At 42.5% G+C, this 19,068-nt stretch overlaps 2 protein-coding genes across 2 annotated transcripts in view; one reads left to right on the forward strand and one right to left on the reverse strand.

Moving 5' to 3' along the window:
* LOC132237509 (HLA class II histocompatibility antigen, DQ beta 1 chain) overlaps positions 1–19,068 on the forward strand; it is a 103,552-nt gene that overhangs the window by 14,026 nt on the left and 70,458 nt on the right. The gene's annotated exons all lie outside the window — the stretch shown is intronic.
* On the reverse strand, positions 8,178–11,544 carry LOC132236580 (HLA class II histocompatibility antigen, DQ alpha 2 chain-like). Its single transcript, XM_059699695.1, has 4 exons — positions 11,432–11,544; positions 9,530–9,778; positions 8,575–8,856; positions 8,178–8,332 (listed from the first exon to the last, which is right to left on the reverse strand). The coding sequence occupies exons 1-4, from the start codon at positions 11,511–11,513 to the stop codon at positions 8,178–8,180; spliced, it is 768 nt and encodes a 255-aa protein (XP_059555678.1). The 5' UTR covers positions 11,514–11,544.

Here is a 19,068-nt window from a genome sequence, read left to right on the forward strand (position 1 = left end):
AACATCGATCAGCTGCCTCCTGCACATCTCCTACTGGGGATATGCCCGCAACCCAGGTACATGCCCTTGACCGGAATCGAACCTGGGACCTCTCAGTCCGCAGGCCGACGCTCTATCCACTGAGCCAAACCGGTTTCGGCAAGAAAGAATCTTAAATGCTGCAAGAGAGAGACAGAAAGTTATCTACAAGGGCTCTCCCATTAGACTATAAGCTATTTCTCAACAGAAACACATCAGGCCAGAAGGGAGTGGCATGAAGTATACAAAGTAATGAAAAACAAGGGACTAAATTCAAGACTACTCTATCCAGTAAGACTGCCATTCAAAATTGAAGGTGAAATCAGGAGCTTTGCAGATAAAAAATGAGTAAAGGACCCCAAGGGGTCCTGGATTGCAAGCAGGTGAAGACCAGGCCAAAGGACCCCACCAGAGCACGATCGGGGCCAGAGAGGTACTGCGGGAGGCTCCAGGGTGTGTGCATCCCCATCTTGCCCAGTCTGGATCAGGGCCAATAGGGGCTGACCAGGGAAGGATGTGGGGGGTTGGCTGTGGGAGGGACTGTGGGAGGATTCTAGGGCATGTCCAGCCCATCTTGCTCAGTCCTGGTCGACCAGACCCCAGCAGCAAGCTTACCTACCAGTCGGAGTGCCTGCCCCCTGGTGGTCAGTGCATGTCATAGTGAGCAGTTGAGTGGCCTTAGCATATCATTAGCTTATTAAGCTTTGATTGGTTGAACGGCCGACCGGTAGATCGGACTACCAGAAACTTAGCATATTAGGCTCTTATAATATAGGATAGTACAGGAAATCTTAGCATAGCAATCAGACAAGAAGAAGAAGAAATAAAAGACATCCAAATTTCAAAGGAGGAAATTCTCATTTTCAGATTACATGATACTGTATATAAAGAACCTTAAAGATTCCACCAAAAAACTATTAGAATTGATAAATAAATTCAATAAATTAGCAGGATACAAAATAAATATCCAGAAATTGATTGCATTTTAATTAATTTATTTTTTAAAATAAGTTTTCATTGACTTTCTTTTAGAGAGAGAGGAAAGGAAAGACAGACAGACACACACAGAAACATTGATGAGAGAGACACATTGATTCATTGCCTCTGCCCACACTGAACCCAAAATCTGGGTATGTGCCTTGACCATGAATTGAACCAGTGACCTCTCAGTGTATGGGATGATGCTCAACCAACTGAGCCACACCAGCCAGGGCAGTTGAGTTTTTATACACCAATAATGAAGTATCAGAAAGAAAAGCTAGGAAAACAATCCCATTTTCAATTGCATAAAAAAATAAAATACCTAAGAATAAATTTAACCAAGAAGGTAAAAGACCTGTACCCAATTGATGTGTCTCTCTAACATCAATGTTTCTCTCTGTCTCTTCCTCTCCCTTCCACGCTTTCTAAAAATCAATTGAAAAATAGTCTCGGGTAAGGATTAACTAAAAAATAAAAAAATAAATAATAAATAAATAAATGGAAGAAGATACAAATAGATGGAAGCATATATTGCGCTATGGATAGGAACAGTTAACACGGTTTAAATGTCCATACTACTCAAAGCAATATGTAGATTCTAAAAAATTCCTATCAAAATGTCAATGGTATATTTCACAAAACTAGAACAAATAATCCAAAAATGTATATGGAGCCACAAAAGACCCTGAATAGACACAGCGATCTTGAGAAAGTAAAACAAAGTTGAAGGTATCATACTATCTGATATCAAACTATACAACAAGGACACAGTAATCAAAACAGTATGGTATTGCCACAAAAACAAACATATATATCAATGGAACAGGATAGAGTGGTTGGAAATAAACCCACACTTAAAAAGTCAATATTTCACAAAGCATGCAAGATCATACAATGGGTAAAGACAGCCTATTTAATAAGTGTTGTTGGGAAATGAGACAGATATGTGCAAAGAAATGAAGCTAGACCACCTTCTTACATCATATAAAAGAATAAATTCAAAATGGACTAAAGACGAAAATGTAAGTCTCAAACCTATAAAAAGCCTAGAAGAAAACATAGGCAGTAAAATCTCTGAAATTTCTTTCAATAATATTATTTTTCTGATTTTCTTTTCAGGCAAGGGAAAAAACATTAAAAAATGGGATTATATCAAGCTATAACTTTTTGCACAGCAAAGGAAACCATCTACAAAATGAAAAGACAAGCCACAGAATGGGAGAACATATTCACCAAAGGTACACCTAATAAAGGGTTGATATTCATAATTTAATAAAACAATCTCCTAAAAAGTAACACCAAAAAACCAAACAACCTAGTAAAAAAAATGGATAAAGTACCTAAATAGACAGCTCTCCAAACAGGAGACATAGATGCCCAATAGACATATGAAAGATGCTCAACATCACTAATCATCAGAGAAATGCAAATTAAAACCACAATGAGATATCACCTGTCAGAAGGGCTATCATCAATAAGTCAATAAACAAGTGTTGTTGAGGATGTGGAGAAAAGGGGACCCTGTGCATTGCAGATTGGTGCAGCCACTATGGAAAACAATATGGAAGTTCCTAAAAAAAATTCAAAATGGAACTTTTTATGACCTGTGATTCTATTTCTGGGTATGTATAGAAGAAACCCAAAGCACTCATTTGAAAGGATAAATGCACCTCCATGTTTTCTGCATTGCTATTTAAAATAGCCAAGAGTGGATAAATAGGAATGGTCCATATAAACAATGGAATATTACTCTGCCATAAAAGAGAAAGAAATCTTACATTTGTGACAGCATGGTTGGATCTAGTGAATATTAGGCTTAGGGAAATAACTCAGGCAGAGAAAGACAAATACCATCTGATTTCACTTATATGTAGAATCTAAAGAACAATATAAACTAACAAAACAGAAACAGACTTACAGATACAGAGGGCAGACTGATGGCTGCCAGAGGGGAGAGGAGTTGAGGGACTGGGTGAAACAGGTGAAGGGACTGAGAAGTACACATTGGCAGTTACAAAATAGTCACAGATTGTAAAGTGCAGCATAGGGAGTATAGTCAATAGTATTGTAATAACTGTATGGTGCCAGGTGGGTACTAGACTTACCAGGGGAATCACTTCGTACATTATATGAATGTCTAACCACTGTACTGTATACCTGAAACTAATACAAAATAATATTGAATGTAAACTGTAGTAGAAAAAGGTAAAAAACTTAAATAAAAAAAATAAAGTTATTTCAGAGGACTGGAATTCAATAAATAAAGCAGCATGTGTATGAGAAATAATTGCAATAAGTTTACTTATAAAACAATAAAGTACTTATATTAAAAAACTATAACATATTTTCAGTAAGGTTTATTTCCCTGTAAATTTAGAGACAAGAAATTAACTTAGTATTTTTTGAATTTTAAGGGATTCTTAAAATCATTGCTCCACATTGCTTATCCAACATTCATTAACCTCCCTTGTACTGTTAACAGAACCCTGAAGCAAGTCTGAAAGCAATTCTGATTAAGCTACCTAAAACTATACTTCAACATTCACTCTTTTTTCAATGCATGAGGGAAATCTGAACCAAACATTAGGTTTTCTGCAGAGTACAAAAGCCTATAAATTATTTCTAATTCTCTGTTACTTCTAAGTTACTTTTAGGAACTTGCTATACCAATGATTCACTTCCCCTCTCTTTTTATTTTTAAGGTCTTTACTTTTCCATGAAGTTTTACCTCTTCCCTTTTGTCTTGCTTTGGGTCGCATACATGAGGTCTACCACTTCCAGTTTCAGATCTCTACTGAGGTTGGCATTTGTAACTTGCACTAAAACATCATTGGTGATGTTCTTTTTGAGGCTTCGCCACCATAAAATATTAAATTAATTAATTAATTAATTTTTACCATAAGACATTTTAAAAGAGAGAGTCCCATCATTCAACAGAAGATATTTACTATTTTCTATATACTGCCCTTATAATACATGCTCCGTATACTTGAACTTAGATTGGGGTCCTTTAATGAGGATGGTATGGTGAGGATCACCATAATTCTCGGCAACAATGCTTTTCTCATAGATTCACATTCTTGGAGAGCATAAGATCTTAAATTTATAATAGTTTAAAAGTTCTTTTAACTTAAACACATCACTTACTTTAAAGTATAAGTTCTCAAAATAAATTGGATTTATATTTCCTGACCTGGATATATACCTTTCTCTAGTTCATGACTTGAGAATAAGACTTTCATAATGGGGGATTTAATAGTAGCATTTCTTTTGGAATTACATATTATATCTATATCTATATCTATATCTATATCTCTATCTATATCTATGTATCTATGTATCTATCTATCTCTATGAGAGAGAGAGAGAGAGAGAGAGAGAGAGAGAGAGAGAGAGAGAGAGAGAGAAAGGAATGGTAACACACAGATTAAAGACTGAACACAGCTGGCCTCCCAGAAGCAGTCTGTGTGCACCTTCTAATTACCAACCTTTCCCTTAAGAGGAAAATATTACTCTGAAATTGTGAAAATTATTTCCTTATGTACTCATCATTTTGAATTTCAGAAAAATAAAATTTTATTTATTGGTTTTATTTCTTTTGATAAATATTTCATATGATTCACCATTTTTTAAAAAAAATTTAAAAATTAAATCTTTATTGTTAAAAGAATTAAATATATCCTTTTTTTGTGTGTAATTATACACACCCATTAAGAGGGTTATGATAAAAAATTTAGAAAAATATCAAGTGTTGGTGTGGATGTAGGAAAATTGGAACCCTTGTGCATTGCTGTTGGAAATGTAGAATATTGCAGCCACTGTAAAAAACATTATGGTGGTTCTTAAAACAATTAGAATTACCATGTGATCCAGAAATTGGGGATATATATATATATATATATATATATATATATATATATATCCTATCTAATAAAAGAGAAAAATGGTAATTGGCGTACGACGATACCCTTTTCATTGGCTAATCAGGGCTATATGCAAATTAACTGCCAACTATGATTGGCAGTTAACTGCCAACTATGATTGGCAGTTAACTGCCAACTATGATTGGCAGTTAACTGCCAACAAGATGGCGGTTAATTTGCATATGTAGGCACAATGCAGGGAGGCGAAAGGGAAAGCAGGAAGAAGCCCCCTGCCACTGACAGTGATCAGAAACCCAGGGGGGAGCTAAGAGCTGGGGGGCAGGGCAAAGGCGGCCCCTGGGGCCGCCTTTGCCCTGCCCCCCCAGCCATGATAGGAGAATCAGGCGCCTTTGCTGCCCTGGCCAGTGATAGCAGGAAGTAGGGGTGGAGCCAGCGATGGGAGCTGGACACGGTCGAAGCTGGCAGTCCCGGGAGCTGGGGGTCCCCTGCCCAGGCATGATTCCTGGGCCAGAGGCCTCAGGCCTGGGCGGGGGCCAGAGCCAGTGATCGGGGGGAGATGGGGGTACCCTGTCCAAGCCTGACACCTCTGGCAGAGGCGTCAGGCCTGGTCAAGGGGCCGATCAGGTGATCAGAGGGTGATGGGGGGCTACGCCTCTGGCTGAGGCATCAGGCCTGGGCAAGGGGCCGATCAGGCGATCAGAGGGTGATGGGGGGCTACGCCTCTGGCTGAGGCATCAGGCCTGGGCTGGGGGCAGAACCAGTGATGGGGGGAAATGAGGGTCCCCTGCCCAGGCCTGACACCTCTGTCAGAGGAGTCAGGCCTGGGCAAGGGGCTGATCCTGCGATTGGAGGGTGATGGGGGTCAATGCCTGAGGGCTCCCAGTATGTGAGAGGGGGCAGGCTGGGCTGAGGGACACTCCCACACACACACACACACACACACACACACACACACACACACACACACCCAGTGCACGAATTTCGTGCACCGGGCCCCTAGTATATATATACATATATTCAAAAGAATAGAAAACAGGAATTGGAATATATATTTGTACACCAATATTCATAGCAGTATTTTTCACAATAACCAAAGATGGAAATAATTCAAATGTATTTGATGGATGACTGGATAAACAAAATGTGGTATACACATACAGTGAAATATTATTCAACCTCATAAAGAAAGAAAATTCTGATACATACTACAACATGATAAAATGGTTAACTTTATTTAGAGAAAAAGTAGAATGGTGTTTGTCAGGGGCTGGAGGGAGGATGGGGATGGAGTTATTGTTCAATGAGTACAGAGTTTCAGTTTGGGATGGAAAACACTTTGGAAATGGATGGTGGTGATGGTTGTACAACAATGTGGCTGTGCTTAATGTCACTGAAACATGGACTTAAAAATGGCTAACATGGTAAATGTCATGTCACCCATATCTCTCTACATATAAAAGGCTAATATGCAAATTGTCCCCTTGGGCGGCTGTTCGACTGGGAGTTCAACTGCTTGCTATGATGTGCACTAACCATCAGTTGGGGGCATGGAATGAAGAAAGGCGCCATCTGGAAGCTGGGGAAAGGAGGCCCCAGCCGGCAGTGAAGGCCCTGGCCAGGCCTAAGAACCCTACCCGCGCATGAATTTTGTGCACTAGGCCTCTAGTTTACCATAATAAAATAAGTAAGAAAGCAAGAAAGGTAAGAATGCCTAATATCTGGAACTGTGTAAGATGTAGAAAACTAATAATTTAAGCAAAAAGAATGCTCAACATGCACTAAACTCGGTTCCCAATGTTTGGGCATGGAGATTAGAGTTTCAAGACCAGATCATATAAATCATACTCCTAGTTCAAATGTATTTGGGGCTTACTGTGTGGCACATATTAGCCTAAGTATTTTACATGCATTAACTCGTGGGTCCTCTCAACAGCCTATTTTGTGGTTACTAAAGGATTATATTCTACTAGTAGGTAAATTGGAAATATTGTGGCATTAATATATTACTAAAATCTTAGTTAACCTACAAAATCTCCTATAATAACAACAACCCAAATTAAAATGTTATCAATAAACATAATTGGTGAGCTTGAGCATGAAGTGGTTTAAATTGTATTTATGCTCTTGTCAAAGGGAGGTGCCTACAGGGAAGTGAGGCCCGTTAGCCAGCCAATGCCCTCCATCTCTCCTTTCTCACTGATATTCGCCCAAATAAGAGCAGAGTGTGGGGACTTCCCGGGCACACACTGCAGTTTCCTGTTGCTGCTCTCACTTCTGACTTCTGTCTCTTCTCAACCTACAGTTTCTATCTAATCTAGGGAAGAAAGTGGGGAGGAAGCCTCTCAATCATTCTGCATTTGTCACAAATCTAATACTTATGATAAAAATTTCACTTTTATTCTCAAAATCCAATTTTGTATTTAAAATACTTTATTTCAATTTTTTTTGTCTCTTTCACAGACTTTTTTGAATTCTATTTTAAAATAAAAAACCTAAATATTGTCCCTTCCTCATTTTTTGGTATTTTTTGGATATAAAAAACATTACACTGAGGGGAGAAAGTTTGCACTATCCTCACTGATACCTAAATGGGTAAGGAGAAAGAGAACAAAATGGAAGTACAGAAAGGAAGAAAACATGTTTATTATGTTACAATATCATTTGGACACGTTGACTGTGTGTTATTAACATGACCCGAGAAAGAGGTTAAATGAGCTGAGATGTCTGCTAACATTCCAGCATGAGGTCTCCCATACTTATCCATTTAGAGAAAATTATACTCTAAACAAAGATATCCAGGAAAGAGATATAATTTTTTTTCAGTACAGATATTGAATTAGAGTCACTAAGAACCAGGTGGCTGGGCAGAATGGCCCAGGTTTTTCTGTGAAAGGTAGGAGATGAATGAAGACTGAGTAGGAAGAATTCATAAAGGTCAGTGGTCTCTGAAGGAAAAATTGGTCACAAGTTCCACTCAAGCGGGGAGACGAGGAGGCTGAGGAAGGAGCAGAGAGCAGGTCTAGGTCATACATCAAGGCCAAGACAGGGAACTGAGTCTGAACCATTCCTCTTTCTTATGAAGACCGATGACCTGAAACAGGAAACAGCACAAGATTGGTGGGTCCTCTGTTCCTGTCCCAAGGCCAACCCATTCTTCAATTTTCCCACAAATTTTCAAACACATTTATGTATCCTGGGTGCCAATCCTCCCCCCTCCCCGGCTTCACTACCTGCAGAAACATCACCCCGGATCTGTACACCTGATTCCTACCTTCCCATTTTCCAGGCTGAGACTCAAGTGGTCCTCCAGCTCCTGGAGGCAGCCCCTGCGTGCAGCCGGCGGATGGTTAGCACGGAGCCCGCCACGATGCCCACGAGGCCCACGGCCAGCCCCAGGGCACAGACCACAGTCTCTGTCAGCTCTGACATGGGGGCTGGAATCTCAGGCTCTGAGAAAAAAGAAGCTCACAGGGTCAAAGGGCACTGTATGCCGGGTGTATAAGGGGGCCAATGTGTGTGTTTGGAAAGGCACAAGACATCTGGACTTTGGGAGAAGGGTATAGTCAATTATTAGAAAACTTACAGTTGTGGGAAATAAACCTGTGGCCCTGGGGGTTTAGGGCTCTAAGGCAAGACCATGTGACGTGGGACAGAATGGAAGGTGTACGGACAATGAAGGGATGCGGCGTACCCCAGTGCTTGAGGAGCGGCTCTTCCAGGCCCCAGTGCGCCACCCTGCAGTCGCAGAAATCCTCAGCGGAGGGAAGAAAAGTGAGGTAGCTGAGCTTGAGGAAAGAGTGGTCACTCTTGGGGTAGAAGGTTGTCTCAGCAACGCCTTCGGCAACGGGGTGTCCGTTGTATAACCAAGTGATGTTGATCACAGGAGGGAAGATGTTGTCCACCAGACAGATGAGGGTGTTGGGAATACCCAAGGTCACGGGAGATTTCGGAAACACAGCCACTTCAGGAATTTCTACAACGAAGACAAAACACTGGTTTGAATTTGGGACACCCGTGTCCTGAGTTTCTTAATTAGTTCGGGTGGCCCTCCCGGTCCCAGCTCCCCAGCTGTTAGTGGATTTTCCCTGTCTTTTCAGGCTCATTTTTACAGTAAGCAACAGCTTCCCCCTTTCCACCTGTTTATTAGATCATTTCATTCACTGTTTCTTTTTATTATGGGCAGGACTGTCCAAAACTTCTATCTTGCCTTTCCCATCTTCTGAATGAGGAAGTTACTGTGATCTGTGTGGCTTCAGAGGGGTGCCATCATCTTCACCTCTCGTTCTGAGCCGTCCTCTTCCTTTGAATCACTATGAAGCTCAGGACACTTTCCTCTCTTTGGGAACGCACAGGACACTGTGTGTGTGTGTGTGTGTGTGTGTGTGTGTATGCGTGCATGCGTGTGTGCACACACTTCTTAGGCTAAGAAGTTGGGAACGTCCTCTTATTGGATTATAAGGAGTGCTTTATGGAACCAGGAGGAGGGATGCTTAAAGAGTAAATGGATATGCTGGGGACAGGGTATCTGGTAGGAGATGAAATAGAAAGGGGAAGGATTTATAGTATGCTGGGAAGAGTAGCTCTTCCAGGGAAAAAGGAGGTGAGACCTGGGATGTGAGAAGAGAGACAGAACTGGGGACACTCACCATTGGTGGCAGGTGTGAAGTTGGAATCTTTTATCAAGGTGTCCAAATTTCTTTTTGCCACAACAATGTTTTGCAGGGCATTCTGAGTTTCAAACTTGGTGAAATTGCTAAACTCAGGCAGCCGCCACACCGTTTCCCTCGTTTTCAGGTCCACGTAGAACAGCTCATCTCCGTCAAATTCATATGTGAACTGGCCAGAGGCGCCATACGTCTGGTAAACATTTGTGCCATAAGTGCCCACGTGGTCAGCTGGTGAGTGGCCATTCCGGAGCAAGGAGATATGAATGGGAAGGTGGAATATAGAGGGAGGGGAAAAGCTTTATTATACAAAAGCACAAGAAACTCTATTCCATAGTGTAGGTTACATTGGCATGGTCTGCTGTCAGCCCCTGTTTCTGTGTTATGTACCTTAGGGTATCGAGATGTAAGCTCTTCACATGATCGCCTAATAACTTTCAGGCACATATATTGTCTTCCCATGGTAATGTGCCCTCCAGGAGGCATTGGGATGCTATGACTTGTTCCTGGTAGAGTCATGGTACATAGTAAGAATTCAGTCATATTTTCTAAATAAAAATAAATAAGTGCATTTAATTCTTAAGCTTATCTCTAATCACTTAATCTCCCCATACTGTCTTACCCTTTCAAAGCATTCATCTTATTCTAACACACCATGGAGTTTATTTACTGATTGAATATATTTTTAAATCATCTGAGTTCTTTATGGGTAAGAACCTTGGTTTATGCTAAGCACCAGAGGAGTGCTTCAGACACACTCAGTGTCTGTTGAACTAATAAATCTCATTTGGAAAATGTTTTGGAGATTCCACTGTATTCTATATCTCTATTTCCCTCTGTTTTGCTGTAGGTCTCAGTAACTGTTGTCATTGCCATGACAAAGCAGGCAAAGTTCTGGCTTGGAGACTGAAAAGTAGAGGAACGAGCCCTAGACCAGGAAGGTGTGTGGAAAGGAGATGGAGAGCAGGGGGGTGAATGAGCCAGGTAATGGATATGTTTTTACCTCTTTTTAGAGCTTTACTGGCTAGAGGTGACAGGGCTGGTGGTTTGGGTTGATGCGCTGAGACTAACCTGCTTGAAGTCCCTGGGTTTTCCATCATGCACCATCCCAACTTTGTGGAACACACGGGAAGTGACACTCAGAATAATCGTGCTGTACCCGGCACTTATATAGGTCTTTGTTTTTAATATACACATCTGTGTACTTATTTTATTTGATCACGTGTTCTTTAGAACAATGAGTCAATCGATTAATTTTACGTATGAGGAATCTGGAGATCAACGTAATGAATTGACTTGCTTAATGTCATCCAATTAATTCGTTTTATTTTTCCAATTGCAATTATCTTCAATAAAGTTTATCCTCCTCATTTTCTGAGCCCAAACCCAGAGTATAAATTATGTTGAGAACAAAAAATGAATGACTTGCTACTTTACATGTGGCACAAAACATTTATGGGGATGGTCATTGTAAGAAACTGGACAGCTAAAATGCAATAACTAATAGCTTTGAAAGAGTTTTGAGTGGGTTGGAAGTAGCAGGCTCACAAACTGCTGCTAAAGAAAAGCAGTATGTTGGAGAAATATACCTACTGTGAGGAGCTACCAGAGCTAAGGCCACAACAACGTCCAGACGGTGTTGGTTGGTTGTGACATTGGAAAGAGAACAGGGCCCTGGTGACCACTGCAGTCACCGGGACAGCATGACATCTAGCTCAGCCTACAAGCTGAGCATAGCTTTGGGCTGGGGTTTGGTTTCTGGGAGGGAAAATAAGCATAAGAATTCCGATGGGAGGGAACTGGGTTTCACGACCGCTAAGTCTAAACGAAGGCATTCGGGTTCTTACACTTCTTCCTAAATCCACACCCTCACCGAGCACTCACCCCTGATGTCTCCAGCTCGGCAGGGGCTCAGCATGGAGGCCAGAGCCAGGGCCCCTAGAATCAGAGCTTCCGCGGGGGCCATCCTCCTCCCAGGTCTCCTCAGAAGTGGCTGCTCTGAGTGGAGCAGGGAGGACATTGTGCAAAGAAATGATCCAGACAGGAGAACAGGAAGGAAGCACCAGGGGGAGCCAGACCTCGCCCGCGGGTCACCGCAGCCATCAGAGGAATTCCCTGAGCTGACACCCCGGTTGCCAGCTGAAGCGCTTTTAGAAGAGATCTGGCAGGACTCTGGGAAGTTCCCTAGGGGCACAGGCTCCCCGGGGAGCAGAGGGAGCCTTTCTCTATAGATGGAGGGAGAGGGGAGAAACAGAAGCCTCTCCACTCTGACAGAATGTGCGGGGCGGGTGTGCACCCAAGGGGCTGCTGGGTCACCTCAGGGGTGGTCCCTGGGCAGGGTCCTTTGCGTTATGTTGTTACTGCCTCTGGGACGTCTGCCCTTGTCGGCTGCACCCCACTCCCCACCCACACACCCACTGTGTTTTAGGTGATTGGGATCCAGGAGGAGCACAAGAGACAAAAGTTCTGCATTTAGGAAACTTTCTTTCTGTATTTTGGATCAGCTCTGTTCTCAAAAAGACCTCCTCTAATGGGAGCCAATGAACATCCCCTCCCCCCCACCCCCCGTTGTACTCTTTAAGCAAGTTCTTCTCTCACTTTGTCAAAAGCACTCTAATTTTAAACGCCTGCATTTTCAAACATTGGTGACACCTGTAGCGCTGTAAGTCACGTGCAGTGCACACTAACAGCGGGCCCTGCTCCCCTCCCGGCACCTTCTGCCCTCTGCACTGTGGCCTGCGATGGCTGCCTGTCTGAGCCGAAGCTTGCGGACATGACACACACCCAGGAGAACCGCCTGGGTTATGTGGGTCCTGAGCGTGGCTCCACCTGTGCAGGGCTGGCCCTGGAATTTTGGCAGAGATACTGGGAGCTGCTGGTGGTCTCATGTCTCCTGTTCCCACTGACATGTGTGCGTGAACCTGGAGGTGTTTTCTGGTTCCATTAGAATCTACCCCGTTTACCACGAAGCCTCCAACTCTGCACAGAACACAGTTTTTCCTCATATCGTTCCAAGCTGCACTGCATCCCGGAGAAGGGTCCTGAGACGCCGGCGGCAGACCGAACACTTTGTTTGCAGTGACATTAGATTTCACCTATAATGATCTTCTTATTCATTTTAATCCATTTAGTGGGCTGGAGTTTTAAAGGCACAGGATCAGGGCACCATCAAACAGTAAGAGCCCGGTTTCAGAGGTCGTGTGGGATAAAGGGAAGTCCAGGCCAAGTCCTGCCACCTGGCAATGGACAGATGTGTGTGTGTGTGTGTGTGTGTGTGTGTGCACGCGCGCACGCATGTGCACATGTCAGGGGAGGTTGGGAAGGTTTGTTACTCTGACTTTCTGCCTGCCCCTCTGTTTCATTGATCTGTTACACATTTAGTCACTTCTTAGTTGCTTTTGAGGCCAGAATAGCAGCTTTACACTTAGCAACACAAAATTATCAGTAAGCTGACTAATAATGAATGAGTACGACATTGACCAACATAGAATCTCCTTTTGTCTGATAGGGCAAAACATGTTTCTCTTGGTAATTTAGTGGAAGAAGATGCACTGTTAAATAATGTGAAATTTTCCAACAATTTGCTAGTATTCTGAAGCATATTTTAGAAGATGTGATTTAATGTAGAATGCTGTAATTCAATTGCATGTTATGTTAATTATCGCTGCTTCCACAGTGAGGATTTTCTGGGACCACCTGTAAGGGCACTCAAGTTACTATGTTGACACAGTAAAAGTCTGTATTTTTTAATGTGCTTTAAAATTTAAGTCTATCATTAGTTTTATTATTAATTCCAGGACCTCTTTATAGTCACAAATTGACCACTGTTGACATCATATCCTAACAGCAGAGGCTGGAGGGAACTACCGATAATGCACAGACTCTGTAATAAAAAAGACTGAGATTAAAATACTCTATCTTGCCCAGCCAGTGTTGCTCAGTGGTTGAGCGTCGACCCATAAAGCAGGAGATTTAGGTTCGATTCCCCGTTAGGGCACATGCCCGGGGTTTCAGGCTCGATCCCCAGTTGGGGGCATGCAGGAGGCAGCCAAAGGATGATTCTGTCATCATTGATGTTTCTATCTCTCTCTCCCTCTCCCTTCTTCTCTTTAAAGTCAATAAAGTTTAAAAGAACAAAACAAAACCTTTAAAATACTTGCTTTTATTGTAAGCAATTGCATAACTTCAGACAATTTATGGACATTATTTTAACCCAGCATTCTTAACTGTAAAATGAAAATGGTAGGTCTCACCCAGTAATTTGTTAATATTTTAAAACTAAACTACATATGTAAGTATAGTTATTGAATTAGTAGGCATAGGTTAGTTAAAAGATCCTCTTTTCCATCCATGCTGTTGCAAATGGTAGGCAACAGGGGGGTGAGGGCATTAGTGGGAGGGGGATGGGGGTAATGTGGGGATAAGGACACATATGTAATAACTTAATCAATAAAGAAATTAAAAAAGATCCTCTGTTTATCCTTTTAATGTCTGTAGGATCTATAATGGTCCCTCTTTCATTCTCTTATTGCTAATTTTTGTTTCTCTTCTTTCCTTGATTAGTGCTCCTGTGGGCCAGCAGAGAGTGGGCGCCATGGAGTGAATTTCCTGTGTCTGGGGATGACGTGTGTCCCGCTAGCCTGCATCCCACTCGGGGGCCCTTGGCTCGTTACCCTGTGTCCAAGGTGGCGACTGTCAAGTGTGAGCTTACGAAGAATTTAACTTCAGAGGAGGCCGTTGGTCACAGTAAGATCTCCATTATAGGGGCTGGGTCGGTTGCCATGGCCTGTGCCACCCGCATCCTAGGGAGGGGCCTGAGTGATGACTGTGCCTTGGTGGCTGCCGCTGAAGGCAAACCAAAGGTGAAACATGGATCTTGAACATGGCAGTCCTTTCCTGAAAATGCCAAATATTGTTGCCAGCAAAGTGTACCTCGTGAAATTTATACTGCAAAATCCGGCCTCCTGATTACTACAGCAGGTGCACACCAAGAAAGGGAGAAGAAACACACCCTAATTTAGCCCAGCGAAATGTGGCATCTGTGACTTTATGATCTATATATATAGGGTATCCCAAAATTCACACAAGATTTGCAATTGAATTGCAAATCTTGTGTGAATTTTGGGACACCCTATATAAAAGCCAAGCAACCAGAATGGCACCCCCCGCCACCTGACCTTCCCCCTGGTCATGCCCCTCCCCCCCATCAGGGGCGAGGCCGGCCAACCACCCATCACGAATTCGTGCACTGGGCCTCTAGTATCTCTATATTTCCTCCTCTCTCTTGCCTCTGAAAACTACCACTCTGTTCTCTGTTTTTATGAATTTGACTACTTTAGATTTCTATTGTAAGTGGTGTTATGCAGTGTTTGTCTTTCTGTATCTGGTTTGTTTCACTCAGCATAGTATCCTCCAGGTTCATCCATGTTGTAACAAATGCAGGTTTTCCTCGTCTTTAAAAAAAAAGTATCATGTTTTTTTTTTTGTTAATCCTTACCTAATAATTTTTTCCATTGATTTTTAGAGAGAGAGTAGAAGGGGGGGGGAGGGTACATGCACATGAGAGAAGGGGGGGGGGCGAGGAGAAAGAAAGAAACATAGATGTGAGGGATACATTGTTTGGTGTGGTTGCTTCCTGCATGTGCCCGGAGGATTGAACCTGCAACCCAGGTACATGCCCTTGATCAGGAATCAAACCCATGACCCATTGGTGCCCAGGCCAATGTTCTAACCACTGGTAAGGGCAGTTTTCCTCCTTTTAAAAGACTGAATAGTATTTCATTGTAAAGTATTTACCATATTTTATTTATCCATTGATCTATCAATAGACATTTGGGTTGTTTCCATGTCTTGGCTGTTGTAAATAATGCTGCAAGAACAGAGAGGTGCATGTATCTATTCAAATAAACTGTTAAATAACATAGAGTCTGAGGCATGGAAACAAGGAACAGACTGACGAATCTCAGAGGGAATGGGGGAGGGGAGGAAAGAAGAGATTAACCAAATAATGTATATGTATATATGCATTGCCCACGGACACAGACAATGGGGTGATGAAGGTCTGGGGCAGGGTGGGAACCAGGTAGAGGTGGGGAGTGGGAGGAAATGACGGGACATCTGTAATACTTTCAACAGTAAAGATTAAAAAAAGACAGGGTCATACTAAAAGTGAGGGCCAAATTACAAATTGATAATATATCCAAACTAAAACGAAACAAGGGACATTGCAAAATGGCATAAAAAAAGAGTCCAGAGATTGACGACAAGATAAAATAGGTTAACAGGTATCAGTGATTGTACTGGGTTTCCTCTGATGCATAACAGATTACCACAAACCACAAGTAAAGTAACACACATTTATTTTCCCACAGTTTCTGTGAGCCAGAATCCATTCACACCTTAACGTGCTCCTCTACTTGGATGTCATCCTATCACATTTTCTACATAACAAAACCTCATCAAGGACAACCCGTCACCTTCACCATATTATTGGTTGGAAGCAAGTCACGTTTCCCGTTAACTTTCAAGGCAGGAGATTACCCAGGGGTCACCTTGAAGTGTGTCTCTTGGTTCCCTCTCTGGATTCTTGGTTCTCTTGAGTCATCCTTCTTTGCAGTAGCACTTGTTTGCAGCTTAGCAGTTTATCCATCTGCTTCCTGCCAAAGGAAACTGGGGAGCCCCACGGCCTCCCTGTTTGTGCTGTCGACAATTAAGTTCAGGCAGAAGTATGTCTTCAAAACTGTGTGACAGTCCTAACCGGTTTGGCTCAGTGGATAGGGCATCAGCCTGCAGACTGAAGGGTCCCAGGTTTGATTCTGGACAAGGGCATGTACCTTGGTTGCGGGCACAACCCCAGTGGGGAGTGTGCAGGAGGCAGCTGAATCGATGTTTCTCTCTCATCGATGTTTCTGACCCTCCCTCTCCCTTCCCCTCTGTTAAAAATCAATAAAATATATTTAAAACAAAACAAACAAAACAAAAAACTGTGTGACTTCTGTGGATTTTTTGAAATTCACTCTATTGGACAAAAGCCACATTTATTAATATGTTTGAGGCCATCACTTCTCTATGTTGATCATGCTGAGAAGTCTGAGGGACAACAACTGAGAAGATTGGTGAGGCGCACCTTCAATATCCTGAGAGGACTGGTGAGGTGATACTTCAGCCTCCTGAGAGGACTGCTGAGGCGCGCTATCATTTCCTGAGAAATGAAGCTGTGAGGCACAGCTTCAATCAGAGAGGCTGATGAGGAACATCCTCAATCTCCTGAGAGGACGGGAGAGGCCCACATTCAATTTGAGAGGACTGCTGAGGCGCACCTTCAATCTCCTGAGGGGACTGGTGAAGCACAGCTTTCATCTCTGAGGGCCCCTTTGGATGACCGTGTTCTCTGCCCGATTGATTTTCCCAGATGTGTCTGCCAGTGACACAGTGACTGATATAGACAGCAGGCAAAAGGAGGCAAACATGTACATGGGGATCCTTAAAGAAGAGAAGACAAGCTGATACATGCTGCAGTTTCATTTTCAACTGCATTCACTGTGAAGGTGACGAGGGAGAACTCTTAAGGCCGTGAAGAATTATTCAGTAGTTTTCGATGGGACTCTCAGGAAAGGGTCCTATCATCACAACAAAATAGAAGATGTGAGAGAGAGAACAAGGGAAAGCGCCCTGTTCCAGCTGCCATGAGCCACAGAAACTGAGAAAAGGTATCGAGGAAGCTTTATGCGGCAACCTCCAATCACTGTAGACTAAGTGTTGTAGAAAAGGTGAATAGAACGAATCTAGACGACTTTTTTTCTGAGCTTAGGGAATACTTTAGGCTTTGGATGGATAATATTCATGCAATTTAAAGGCATTAAAGAGAATAACGGACATATACAAGTAGTTACCTATGTAGTGATGGAATTTTTGACTATAAGATCAGAAACAAAATAAAAGAAAACAATGATAAAACTCACTTTTAAGGTTACCAGAAAGGAAGTAAAAAAACTTGCCCAAATAGTTCATTATACATAAAAAGACAGGAAGAAGACAGAAAATGGAGTCCAATCTGAAATGTTAGATGCCGGGAAAGAAATGGAAAATAAAGGAGGCTAACTGAGCACAAGAAGCTGGGTGTTGTTGGAAAGGCAGTGTGGGAGAGCAGGTTTGGGAAATGGAAGAGAGACAGGGGAGACGAGATAATTGCAGCAGAAGCCACGAGCAATAAGGAGGATGCTAGCAATCCCTGTAAGGCATGATTAAAAATTCTCATTGCTACACTCTCGAAGAACTAAATTATGTTTCAAAAGATTTCAGAGTTATATTTTGTCTTTCTTTTGATGTAAAACGAGGCTAAAACACATTCCTTCTACTGGAAGTTCAAGATCCCTCTTTGCAGCTCTAAGGGTATAACCTGGGTGATGTTCACCAGCAGGTGGCAACACTGCACTTTCCTTCTCCTTCTCCCTCTCACATCTGGACTGGGAGATGCCAGCATTCCTTCCTAGAGGGTGGCAGGCAGCCCACCCAGCTCTTATTTCCCTGACTGTTCCTTCCTGGTTTCCAAAATGTGATGCAACCTGACAAGCCGTTAGGGATGTTTGAGAAGCAAAGAAGCATGAAATGGAGCAGATCCTAACGCCTGCTTTTGCCTGGAGTCCAAGGAGCTTGGTCTTGTACATGTTCTAACAGGTAAGAGATTAATACTACAACCTGCAGGCTCCAAGCACCTCCCGAGACTGCACTCTGGAGCAGGCCACTGTCCTTCCTGTGAGGTTTGGTGGTCCCCTGCCTCCATCGGAGTGACATTTTACTCTTTATTTAAAAATAGTCAGAAGAATATATCATATAGTTTAAAAATTGAATAATTCTATTTTAATAAAACCATAAAAGCTCATTATGTCTTCCCAAACAGGAGCCCTTAACTCCAATGAAACACACACACACACACACACACACACACACACACACACATATGATCAAGGAAGTATCCATACATTCCTATTCTATGAGGTGATTTTAACATGAACAGACCCTGAATTGTATCAAAAGTGGGTTTTTTTTGGAGGGGGAGGGGGTAGTGGGTGGAATTTAAGGATCAACGAATTTTTAAGGATTAAAATCATACAAAGTTTGTTGACCAAAAGAAAATTAAGTTAGAAATCAATGCAAAAACATATTACTAAATATTTGTACACTTACACACTTCTTCTGCATAAAACATGAGTCAGAGGAGAAATTAGAAGAGGACTTAGAAAGCATTTTGAGGTGAATGAAAGAGAACACAATAGATCACAATTGATGCAATGCATCAGAAGCAGGGCTGCAATGGACAAGGACAGCACAAATGCTTATATTAGAAATGAGGAAAAATCTCAAATCAGTGGACTGAGATTCTTCCTTAGAACCTGGAAAATTGGTCCTCGCTGATTTTGCTTAGTGGATAGAGCGTTGGCCTGCGGACTGAAGGCTCCCGGGTTAGATTCTGGTCAAGAGCATGTACCTCAGTTGCAGGCTCAATCCCCAGCCCTGGTCAG

Source organism: Myotis daubentonii, chromosome 6 (assembly GCF_963259705.1).
Source record: "Myotis daubentonii chromosome 6, mMyoDau2.1, whole genome shotgun sequence".
Classification (NCBI taxonomy): Eukaryota; Metazoa; Chordata; class Mammalia; order Chiroptera; family Vespertilionidae; genus Myotis; species Myotis daubentonii.

Bases quoted from the DNA above. Each gene is read 5' to 3' on its own strand.
- LOC132236580 (XM_059699695.1), bottom strand. From the start codon at position 11,513: ATGGCCCCCGCGGAAGCTCTGATTCTAGGGGCCCTGGCTCTGGCCTCC. The intron at 8,857-9,529 runs GTGAGTGTCCCC...TCTTCGTTGTAG, and splicing joins CTTCACACCTGCCACCAATG to AAATTCCTGAAGTGGCTGTG. The intron at 8,333-8,574 runs GTACGCCGCATC...CTTTTTTCTCAG, and splicing joins GCCGCTCCTCAAGCACTGGG to AGCCTGAGATTCCAGCCCCC.